At 42.2% G+C, this 12,577-nt stretch overlaps 2 protein-coding genes across 2 annotated transcripts in view; one reads left to right on the top strand and one right to left on the bottom strand.

The window, feature by feature from the left end:
- Nucleotides 1–9,537, bottom strand: part of ERCC8 (ERCC excision repair 8, CSA ubiquitin ligase complex subunit) — a 31,425-nt gene extending 21,888 nt beyond the window's left edge. Inside the window, exons 1-3 of the mRNA XM_068177604.1 lie at nt 9,433–9,537; nt 7,412–7,507; nt 7,160–7,261 (exon numbers count right to left, since the gene is read on the bottom strand). Coding sequence (XP_068033705.1) covers nt 7,160–7,261; nt 7,412–7,507; nt 9,433–9,509 — 275 coding nt within the window. The 5' untranslated portion in view covers nt 9,510–9,537. The remainder of the gene's footprint in view (nt 1–7,159; nt 7,262–7,411; nt 7,508–9,432) is intronic.
- A 120-nt stretch (nt 9,538–9,657) lies between these two features.
- Nucleotides 9,658–12,577, top strand: part of NDUFAF2 (NADH:ubiquinone oxidoreductase complex assembly factor 2) — a 57,740-nt gene continuing 54,820 nt past the window's right edge. The window contains exon 1 of the mRNA XM_068177104.1: nt 9,658–9,859. Coding sequence (XP_068033205.1) covers nt 9,733–9,859 — 127 coding nt within the window. The 5' untranslated portion in view covers nt 9,658–9,732. The remainder of the gene's footprint in view (nt 9,860–12,577) is intronic.

Here is a 12,577-nt window from a genome sequence, read left to right on the forward strand (position 1 = left end):
CTGTGCCCGTCTCCCCATTCTCGCGGTCCCACTCACCCCAAAGTCTCGTGTCCGCCCCTGCCGTGTTCCCATTGGTCGCTGCAGTACACGTCATCACCGCGATGTCTGTACCCATTGCGCGGGAGGGCTCCCCGTCCGCCCTGTCCCTTCCCTATTTGATCCCACTCCTCGGCATGCTCGAGGCCATTTGCGTCCGTGCGAAGCTGGGATCGGCTGCAGCTTTTCCATCGCAGCTCTCGCAGCCAATAAAGCATCTAGCCGCCACGCGGACGGATTTGGACGAATTCCCTGCCTCTTTGTTTCTTCCCTCGCGCCGACGGCAAAGCGCGGCCAGCAGCCCACCCCGCAGAGCGACAGCAAAAGCGCCCGGAGACTGCGGCGAGCCCCGGCCCCGACGAAAAGCTGAGACGCCCAAGCCAGGGATTCGGGAGCTGACCGGGGCAGACAAAAGCAAAGAGCAGCCGCGAGTGGCGCCCAACGTCCGGGCCACGGCCAGCGCAAGGTTGCGGAGCAGGCAGAGAGTCACCACAGCAGCCGGGGAATTCAAAATAACTAAATGCACGCCAACAGTCTTACACAATGTTGTAAATTATGTCAAAGTGTAGTGAATTATGCTGAAGGGAGAAAACCATACTTATTTGCTCTTCTAAACATGAGTATTGGCATACCTTTAAAATATCCCATCCAACACTTGTGATTTGTCTTTGAACAGATCCAAATTCTCAACTGAATGAGGGCCTTCAATTCAAAAGTACTGAAGTGCCATTTTTAACAACTCAGCCTCAGCCATCTATCGAACTGTCTCCTCACACTTATAACATTGATTCCTCCTTAGTCAAGAATACAGGTCAACAGTAAAATGTTATTTAACTCAACACAGTCTCTCAAATAAGTTGAACTGTTGATGCAGAATAATGTTCCCACAATCCAATCAGCTCACTCACTGCTCCCGAAAACCTCTTATGCATGATGGACAGCATGGCTACATAAACAAGCCCTCACTTCCTCTAGGCAAACCAGGAAGGATGTGACTGGTATCCTGGGAACAGGATGGGGAGTTCTAAACAGCAAGACTCTGACTTATTAAGGAACAAAATTAGTCACAAAAAATAGTGACTTAAATAAACTGAAACATCCTCTATGACATTCCCTTTTGGCTTTTGGAACTAATCAATGGTTTCAAATGGATATATGACTTTAGTGGGAAGGTGTTAATGAAAAAGACCATTAATTTATCACAGATGCACCTAGCATAGTCCAAACCAATGTTTCTTTACCACTTCTATCCAAGTTCAACTGTGGATGCACTTATGACAGGTACAATCACAAGGGAAGGCAAAGAAACCATTACTCATTTAAATTCGAGAGGTAATTTTGGATAATAGAACTGAATTTCAAAGAAATTCCAGTTCTGCTGGTACTTAGTCCATTTTACCTATGATCCCATCAGCAGTACAGCCACAGCTTTTGTGTTAACAATACAGAATGCTTCACTATATGATATATACCCAGTCATTGCATTAGGATTAAACCACATCAGAACTACACTCATCCTGTGGAGCATAGGGTATGGGCCTGAAAGATGGAAATAAATGGAAGACTACTGATGCCAACATGTGCATTGCATGAGGTCAACAAGGATACATTTGTGAACATAACAACATCAAAACCCAAGGCATTTGTTGTGACATCCAGCAAAATACTTCTCATTTTGAGATTCATCCTAATGAAAACTTGGAAACCGTGTATATTGGTAAAGAATGAGCTTTTATGAGACCTTCTTGTGATTTTGTATTTGTGAACAACATTACTGTAGACACAAGTAATCACTCTTATATTTGTGCTATAACTTTGCCAACTTTATGGAATGTAATTTAAGTTATTCAGCTCCTACTGTATCCTATTAAAATATTAGAATATAATTATACTCTGATTCAAGATTGCAGCCTACTCCCATCGGTATGAACCTCATGCTGCTAAAGAAATTGTTATAGCATGAAGACGTGAGCTGCTTGTTGAAAACAAATGCAAAAAAATGGACAACAGACTTTGTTTACTGTCCATCATGATGTGGAAGAAATAAATCACATGATGGAGTGTGTGAATAAAGTGGTGGGACCCCTTTTTGGATGGTCACTAAAAGCTACCAGAGTTCTTAACAGAGTGCTTCACCCTGTTGTCATGTTGTGGATGGTAATCTAATAATCATATTGTATGTTAATCATATTGTATGTTGTGGATGGTAATCTAATAATCATATTGTATGTCAACATTGTATGAAACAATTAGCCTATTGGCTACCCTCAATAATACCAAATAACCACACACTAGAAATGTATTAGATGATCTGCACTGTATATAGTGTGAAACATTCTTAAATTCTATTTGGATATTGTGAAGTTTGAGTGACTAGTCATGGGTGGATTATGTGGGAAGATGGCTGGGGGTGAAATGGGAGGAAACTGAGAAGCCATATTCACATCCTAACATAAGTTATAATGTTACAGGAATTACAGGGTGAAGTGCAGTTGCTTCTTCTGGATGGAATGTGGTGAGCAAGACTGAAAGCTATTCCACAATGACTGCCCATACAAACAGCCTACAACCTCAAGCACCTGCTAAGGGGGAAGAAACAAGGGGTGGAGCCAAGACACCATGGTCGGGCACTGTTGAAATCCCTGCAGGGAGGGGTACTTTGAATCTGATAAACCATATAGCAGTGTTCCCCAAGGGAGACAGAAGACGTCTTTCTGTTGAACCAGAAACTGTGGTGAAATCACTCTCCTTGGATGACCTTAGTTCATTATCATCTAACTGTAATACTAACACAGACCTCCATCCCCAAGTCCTGAATCACAGAATATTCTCAGTTGGAAGGCAGACACAAGGATGATAAAGTCCAACTCTTAAGTGAGTGGCCCATATAGGAACCAAACCCATAAGCCTGGCATTACTAGCACCACGATCTAAACAATTGAGCTAACCTCAAGTTACCCACCTCCAGGGTAAGACCGTCCCTCAGTGAGCATGTGCTCTGCATTTTATTGATTGTATCTTTAAGAGCAAAGGGAGAGAATTTTACACCATTTAGTCCCAAAGGTGTAATACCTCAAGCTCCAACTAAACATAATGGAACAATATAAAAGTAAGTCAAAAATTGAGAAGTTAGGGAAGATTCCATCGTAACTTCTGGGATCAGCCAACAAGGTGATCTGTCTCCTTCCCCAGAGGAATGCCTGTTAGTAAGAACCTTACTCTATGTGCGTTTTACAAGGGATTAAATCTTGTTTGTATATTGGCCTGAACGTGTTTTTACAGTCAGAAGCAATCACTGGCAGGCCTCAAACCTTAACCTGTCATAATTTTCTTTTATTAATAAAGACTTATGCCATAGTTAGAGTGAGTCCTTCATGGAGACTGGCACTTATTTGCAGTGGGTAATATACTCAGATATAGTGGAAAACCCCACTGAGGGGGGTCTCTCTTATGCTGTTGGTGTGTGTCCCTGAACAAGTCAGTTGAACCACCCTCTGATCCAGCAGGACTGCTCAGTAAAGGGTCCCTAGAACAGGGTGCTGAGGGGCTGGTTGGACACAAAGGTCTCAGCTTTCCCAGGGCACTGACAGACTAATCCAACCCTAGGGGTTGAGGAAATCTTCCCTTTTCACATGACATCTATAGTTCTGATTTCATCTGAGCTAATAAACCTTTCTGCTCACTTGAGTTGCTACAAAGCAAAAAAGACACCTTTAAGGAGAGTTAGCCTGAAGCCAGCACTGACAATACTAAGCAAGAGATATTGAGCAACTTTTGAGCTTAGTTTAATGACTTCTGCATTGCTTGTCCACCTCTGAGGCATAACCTAGAATGGCCTGTTACTCTGGCACAGTGCTAAAAGTCAACAAATTTTATGCTTCTATTCTTCAGGGAGGTGTGCCGGTTTTGGCTGGAGTAGAATAATTTTTTTTCACAGTGCCTAGCATGGGATACATTTTGGATTCGTGCTGAACAGAGTTATTAACACAGAGATGCTTTTTTTGTTGCTGAGCAGGGCTTACAGAGAGCTAAGGCGTTTTCTGCTTTTCATACTGACATGCTAGTGAGGGGACTGGGAGTGCCTGGGAGGCTGGGAGGAAACACAGCCAGGACAGGTGACCCCAGCTGACCAAAGGGATATTCCAGACCACGTGATATCAAGCTCAGTATATAAAGCTGGAGGCAACAAAGAAAGAGGAGGAGACACGTTTGGAATGATGGCATTTGTCTTCCCAAGTAACCATTATGCGGATGGGGCTCTGCTTTCCCGGAGATGGCTGAAGAAGTGAATTAATTTCTTGGTCTGCTTGTGTTTGCAGCTTTTGCTTTCTCTATAAAACTATCTCAACCCAGGAGTTTTCTAGATTTTACCCTTCCAGTTCTCTCCCTGATCCCACTGGTAGGGGAGTGAGAAAGCACCTCTGCGGAACTTGCTTGCCAGCTGGAGTTAAACCATGGCAAGCTAAAAATCTTCAGTACCTGCAGAGCTTGACTCTGCAGGAAATCAAGCTTGACTCAGAGTGAGCTTACTCCTGGAGAGGCATTTCTATGCAATGTGCAGAAAAATCTAAAACCACTGAACTAATTATCTAGGTACATTAACTATAAGTGTACAATACTGGACTGTAATCAACTCTGCACAAGAAAATCAATTCTCCCATAATCCACAGGGCTGAGGAATGAACTAATGAACTCCTGAGTAGCTCTGCAGAAATCACCTTTGATCTGGCTAAGCTTAGTAGTGGCTACATGCCGTTCAGCCTAGTTTCATGTCTCAGGATGTACATTGTTGCCAGTTCATTCCATATGAAGTATTTTCATCCATTAATCAAATTATCCCAGCCTTTTCTACCAAAGACAAATACAGAATTAATTCTATGGATAATAGGTCACTGTCATTTATTATTCCTAGACATGTTTTGATAAGTAGAGACTACCTTAAGGACAAGCATTATCTGCATATTATCTAGAAATGGATACTGTTTGTTTACTCTCAAATGCCATTTTTTGTCACAGGTCAGCATGAATCATATGAAACCCGGTAAAGCTCTTTGTGCTGACTCCCAGGAAAACAGGAAAAGTTTTATTTTTGTATTTGCAGTAGTGGCCCTATATTCCAGATGTGAAACAAAGGGTAAATCACAGCCTACCACCAGGAATTACCTCTTTCGTTGTTCTATAGTACTGGATCATCAGCAAGCCCAGTTCAGGGTGTATCAAGAAACAGTTTTAAAAGGCCTTTAGCAAGATATACTTTAAGCAACTTTGATACCAGACCTGTGTTCTGCCCTACAATCTTGGAACACAGGCAAGCTTTCACAAGATGTCAGCACTATATCCTTCAAAGATAGGAACTAGACAGAGGAAAGTGTTTCTGCAGTATAAATTCACTTATTAAGTCAGGAACTCTGAATAATATTCCAAATATCCAAAGATATATATGTACTGTAGCTAATTAGCTAGTAAGTATTTAAAACATACTAGGAAGCTTCATGAATACTATGAATAAATAATTGAGGCAAGAAACCTACTAAGGTTATTTAAGCAATAATAATCATAAGCCTGTCATTTAGAGCAGTGCCACACAAAATTCAATTCTACTAACAAAATTCATACCTTGAGTGTTAAGAAATAAGACATGTCTGTGCAAATTACCACCTACTCAAGAAACAGATAACCAACTAACCATCTTCCTAAACAGAATCTTCAAGGGTGGAGTATTTCTACTGACCTAATTAAGTAAACAGTAGCCTGATTTTAGCACAGATTTGATAGTTTTTACATTGTGCCTTCTTAGCATGAATTTCTTAGCATGAATTTCTTCTATTTGCTGCATCTGTTTCAGAATTCATTTCAGTTTTGAGATTTGGAGATGCATAGTCATTACAATTTAAAATAATTTTGTGCAAGAAGCCCAGCCATCAACACTTGTTCTATTAGCTATGTTCTGTTAGCCTTTATCTTTCCTATGATCCAAGATATTGTTAAGGCTTTTTATTGTTACAAATCTGTTCTTTTCTTGTATAGCTGACTCATGAAGCCTCTGACTCTTAAGACCTCAAATAATTTGTAGACTGGGAAAAAATAAGGGGAAAATGCAGCTACCAATCTATTATGAAATAGAATATCTCTTACTGTGAGTCTTCGGTGAAGTTCTAACCTACTAGACAAGCCTTTATCCAAAAAAAGGAAAAAACAGCTTTTGCTAGAAGATTTAATGTCTACAATGGAAAAATCTGTATTGCCTGCAGGAACAGACTGACAAATCAAAAAAGGTTTAGACTCTTTATAAAGATTATCCACAGCATGGTAATACCCTGTTCTTTAGAAAAACACATCCCATTTTTCAGTAGCACACCTGTCTTCATTCAAACATGTTCTTAAGAAGTTTTGTAGAAATCACTTCTGTACCTGCTGAACACCTGATGAACTAAAAATAGCTACTAGTAAAGCTGGAAAGAGAGAGAGGGGAAATAAAACAAACAACTGCAAATAGGTATTAGATTTTTTTCCAAACAATTGAAAAAGGATTATGCAACTAATTGCATAATAATCTTGCTTAAAAGAGTATTTACTCAAATGTATGTATTATATATATTTGGGGAATACAGGAGATATTGCTACAGCAGTACCAAAACTTCTTTCTCAGTTACTGGCATAGAGGCACCAAATTTAAAAATGAAACATTAAGAAAACTCACAGGTCAGAAATGATGACTTAGAGGAAGGTCTGGGTTTCTTTTTTTTCCCCTGTCTTCTTTTTCTAGTGTTAAAATTTAAGGTTAGAATACTAGGTCTGCCTTTTTTTGTGGTGTCTACAGCAACATAAGACTGTCTAACTTTAGTTTCCATGTGAGTGCAATTGATATTCTTAATTTGAACTTTTGAAACTGCTATAGATTTGCTCAAACAATACCAGAGTCACTTTACAGATATTGTAACTATTAGAGTAGACAAATCAAGTATAAAACAATTAGCTCCTGCTACTAGCTTTTCAAGATTTCTGGCAGTATTTTCTACAGTCTTCTTATACTAGAAATAAGAACAGACATTAATTTGCAAGTTTAATTCTAGCCACACAAGAGCTATATCACGTATTTTTAAAAGACTTTCAGAGTACTTACCTTCCAACCGAAAAAAGTGCTTTACATGTGTAACTTGGTTTCCTGCTCAAGTTTTCAAGGTCATAAAGTACAATAACACCATCCGATCCACCAGATAACATGCTGAAAGTGTTAATGAAGCACAAAAGTTAAAACACTCACAATCTCAATATACTCAATGTAATGAGCGTGTTCAACAAGACAACAAATCCATAGTACCAAAACACAGTGAATTACTTATGTACATTTGTACCAACCAAAGTATATACTTACTATCTTCCCTCAACAGGCTCTATATCAAGGGTGTTGATACCACTTCTGTGTATTCTTTCCACATCTCGATCTTTATTTAATTCCAAACTTAAAACCCTACCCACAAAAAAATGAAAAGAGAGATAAAAAACAAGAACATAATCATTAAATGTTATTATGTAGCTCTGAACAGCTGAAACCTAGTTTCATGCTCCTTCAACGCATTTAACTTGTCATTTTTTTGCAAAACTACACAATACAGAGATAGAAATAAGTCTTGTGAAGTTGGCAGAAAAAAATACTTTGTTGTTTGGAAGGTTAAGGGAGAAATAAATACATAAAACGGCTCAAAGAAAAAGTAAAATTGCATTTTGGTTTAACATATAAAACAAAACCTGGAATGTAATTTGAAAACACTAAGAAAAAGAAATATTAATAAGCTTGTAATCACCACAAATATTGGCTACTTTGAAGCTTCATCATGTATCACCCTTTCAGGCTTCATCCTGCTTGGAACTACGGACACCTAGTGGACAAAGTAATTTAGTTTACCAAGTTTACAGTATTTCCTTTAATGAAACGAAGTTTGTATGCTACATTTTCTGCAATACCAAATAAAAACTAGGCGACCCCCAGTGATGAAGTTTTCACGACGTTTCCTTAGCTTGTATTTTTGAATACGTTAATATTGCATAATCCAAAAAGAGACATTCTGCTTCATTAAATCATACTACCTGATATAAAATTTAGTCTTGCAACATGATCAGAGCCTCCTACAGCACCATTTAGTACAAAACACAACACAATCACAACAAAAACATAACTAAGTAGGTAACCAAAATGCTGTACTCAGCTACATCTCAAGGGGCAAAAAATCCTGTTGTGAGAACCTTAGGCTGCTACAGGCAGGCCTCCAACATCATGTCTGTAGACATGCTATAAAAGCAGCAAATCATTTAAGCTCTCTTAAATTATGTGAAATATAATTATGTGAGAATTCACCTAGAATAAGAATTCTGACATACACAAGATGCCAAATTTAAGACCTTTGAGCTCCAGATGGAATTTCAGGAAGCAAGAAATCCCCCTGTGGAAATGGGTTAAAATATATGACTTCAAAATGCAGCTATAAATAAAATCCACTTAAGACTACCGATTTTTTATTTTAAAGTCAAAATTAAAAAGTTTCAGAAGGGAAATGCTAAGCAGACAATTGTCCAAGTAAGGTTAAGTCCACCCAGCGTGTTACCGTTCTTAACACTGAATGCTACATGAGGGCTGAGGGCACAGAGGGACATAATTGTGTTGTCAAAATGCACCCAGAAACAAGCTTCCTGAGCTACCAAAATTAATTTCAATTTTAAATATTTGTTTTATAATGATACAGCATCCTAAAGCCATATATCACCAACACAGATCGAGAAGTTGGGTGAGTAACTGAACTAAGGTAGGCGTTATTTGATTTATCTTGAAATACATCTGCAAAGTAGATTCCCTGGTATTAAACAAATATCACATTATAACCTTTAGCAGGAATATTAACTAACCCGCCTATGCCGCTACCTATTCCCACAAAAATTGCTAAGAAACTCCCTGCATCTGATTCTTCTTCAACGTGCCAAAAGGCCAGGTTTGGGAGAAGGCGGGACGAGCAGATGAGGGCACACGAGAATTACAAACACCTGCGTGCTCACAAGCGGAGCATAGCCGCACGCAGATCGAACCCCCTGGAGGAACCGCGCCGACAGCAAGGGCGGTAACTCCGAGGTGCAGGGAGTGAGGCGCAGCTCATTGCGCTGTGCACACTCTGCCCAGGGCTCAGCACACCGTACACTAACACCAAGGCTGCTGACCCACTGCTGCAGCTCCCCCGCCCCGGCCCCCGCGCACAGGGCGGCTGCGGCAGTGCAGCCCCCTCACCCCGCCACGGGTCGGGCCGCCGCAGCGCGGGCCGGGCCAAGCGAGGCTCCGCGGCAGAGCGGAGCCAGGGGCTACCGCTCCGGGGCCTTCCCGCGCAGGGACACCCGCCTCGGCCCCGCTACCTCCGGGTGCGCTCGGTCCAGCGCAGCCGCGCGGGATCGTCCAGCCCGGCCTGGCGAGCAAATAGGAGCGCCAACATGGCGGGAGCATCCTGCCCGCTCTGCGCCGCGCCGGGATTGGCTCGGGGCTGGCCGGCCCGCGCCAATAGCAAGCGGCGTTGCTGGCGCGCTCGGCCCCCATAGGCGCTGCGCACCGGCAGGCGCGAGGCGGCGGGGCCAGGACGCGGCGCGCGCTCAGTGTCCCCTTGTCCCCGTGTCCCCCCGTGGGCGGCGGTGCCGCGGTCTTCCCGTCGGGATCCCGACATGAGCCGCGTCTGGCAGGCTCTCCGCGCTCTGCGGCTGCGGTTCGTGGGGCCTGCCAAGGAGCTGGTGGGCACCGACCAGTTTGGCAACAAGTACTACCGGGTGCCCAAGTACGAGAGCCGCGCAGGTACGCACCGGGGCGGCGGCGGCGTGCGGGCCTGGCGGCAGCCGTACACTGCGCCACTGCGTGCCCCTCCGCCCGCCCGCCGCTGTCTGCGGCTGGCGGGGCGGCTGGAAGGCGGCTGATAATAAATTATAGCGGCTGAGCAGTAGCGGGAGGGAAAGTGCCGCGCATCGGGAAACACGTGCGGGTTTCTGGTGCTCTAATGCCAGAAAAACCGTAAAGCCACTCACTGGAGGGTTTCAGAGCGCAGCCTGTACTAGGTACGAAGGCAGCAAGTGTTTGCACTTCTTGGTAATTCGGAGCGCTTCTGCATAAGATTGTAAAAGCTAGAGTCCAGAGAAGGGCAGTGGAGCTGGGGCAGGGTCTGGAGCACAAGTCCTGTGAGGAGCAGCTGGGGGTGTTCATCCTGGAGAAAACGAGGCTCAGGGGACACCTTACCGCTCTACAACTGCCTGACAGAAGAGGGTAGCCAGTGTAGTGCCATGACTAGAGGAAACAGTCTCAAGTTGCAACAGGAGAGGTCAGGCTGGACATCAGGAAGAATTTCTCCACGGAAAGGGCTGTTAGACATTGGAACGGCCTGCCCAGGGAAGAGGTGGTGTCACTATCCCTGAAAGTGTTCACAAAACCACTGGACGTGGCACTTAGTTCTATGGTTTAGTTGACATGGTGGTGTTTGGTATTAGGTTGTACTAGGTGGACTCAGAGGTCTTTTCCAACCAAACTGGTTACGTAATTCTGTGAAATTAATTTTTACATGTACATTTATTCCACTCCTGTAGAAAATACTTTTCTAGGTTTCTGCCTGTGTTTCAGGAGTTCAGATGCCCTTATTCTGTATGTACATAGAGAATAGGAGAGTTCATATGGGAGGTACTACTGCTGTGATTTTGTGATACTACTTGTGAAAATTCTGATTTTTTTTCTGAATATTTGTCACTGTGCTTTAGCTTGATCTAAAAATACCTTACTCAGCATCAGCAGAATGACAGAACTCTGAAAGAAATAAGCATGCCTTCTGCTAACAAAGAAGAAATTGATGTGATTTTTTAAAATGAAAATGTTAAAATGTTGCTTTTTATGTAGTACTACATGTATCAAAGTATTGTGCTGTTAACAAATTTCATTCTGTGACCTCATGATACCTATTTTCTTCTTCCATTTCTAGATGACAGACTGTCATCCACTTTCCTTACAAAATGGACTTCCTTGTTCATTATTGTTTTAAGATACAATGCTCCCTGACTTTTGTTGTTTGGGGTTACTTGGATGTAGGAGATTCTATTTCCCCACACACTGGTGACACATTTCCACTGTAATTTATGCCTTTACTTCTGTGAATGGTCATCCTTGTGCTGCCAGTATAGAAAAGATATGAGGTTTCATCTACTCGAGAGCAGAAAAGTATGCCAGTTCTCCCTCAGGCTTCTGGCTGAGGAGAAAAATAGTTCTGGCACTAGTGAAGTGATTACAGGTAGTTGCAACCACTGCTGAGGGTGGTGGCAACTAGCTGCCTCTCACAACATTTTTGAACAGCATCCTGTGCTGTACAAACAGGACCACACCTGGCATTTGTGGGCTTTAATAATTTTGTGAAGAAGTTTTAAGATATGGATTGTGAAAGTAATAGAGATTGAGGAAGGTCTGTAGAAATTACACTGTGCACTGAAAATTTCTGATGGTTTGTTTTTAAAAGAACTAGGAATTAAAAAGTGCTGAGAAAGCAATGCTCTCTTTTCAAGTGTTGGACAGCATTATTTGTAGTGCATTAGGAAGATCTGCTGCATATATAATTCATAGCTCACCCAGTGTCCTAACCATATAGAGACCAGTGCGGGATTGGAGCAACACTAGAAAGAAAATGAGTAGTAGATGAGACCAGTGAGATGTTGTGTGCAGCTTTCACTGCAAGATCACTGCAGTGTGCTGCACTGTGCTTTGCTGTCTGCCCTATGGATTTAGGGAGGACTGAGTAGGTCTATCACAGTGTCAGGCCTGATGTGCTTGATCCCTTTTTACTGTACTGGATTTTGATCCAGTATATTGCAGAGTGTGCAAAAAAGGCAGGTCTTGATTTCTCTCTCTTCACTTAGGGTAGGTCTGTCAGGACAGGCTTGGCTTTGTTTCCGACCAACATCTCACCTTAAGCTGGAAGTGAGAGTAAATAGTGTAGGTAGTGTCTGTGCCACCTTCTGCTTTGATCAAAAGGCATCTGACACCTTTCTTTTGGCCTGCCCTGGTCTTTGGCAGGGGTTTGGAACAGAAATAGTGGACCGTGTGATGCAAAGAATTAATGTTTTCTTTCTGTCTGTTGTGCATTGTGCTCTTCTACACTTGAGTTCAGGGTCCAAAACACTTTTGGATCCTGAAGCCTTGTCTGTAGTAGGGAAAAGTAGGAGCAGGTCAATGTATACATTGATGTTGAGTTTCCTAAGTGGTTGATGTTGAGTTTCCTAATACCTCCATCATCTGTGGTTAAGAGAGTTTGCTTCTTAAGTTTAGTCTGTTTTCCAGGACTGAATATCTGAATATAGAATTTGGAGATGTCAAAGGGATACAGAATTTTTAGGTATATGCTGCAAGTATGGCTTTCACATTGCCACAGCACCTAATATGCTGTTATTTATCAAAATGTTTTATAAATGAGGATTTCATCTTAAAAAAAAAAAAAGCAAGTTATGCATTCAAAAATGACTTTGAAATCCAAATCAGCATGTGGTA

This window comes from Anomalospiza imberbis, chromosome Z (assembly GCF_031753505.1).
Source record: "Anomalospiza imberbis isolate Cuckoo-Finch-1a 21T00152 chromosome Z, ASM3175350v1, whole genome shotgun sequence".
In the NCBI taxonomy this organism is placed as follows: Eukaryota; Metazoa; Chordata; class Aves; order Passeriformes; family Viduidae; genus Anomalospiza; species Anomalospiza imberbis.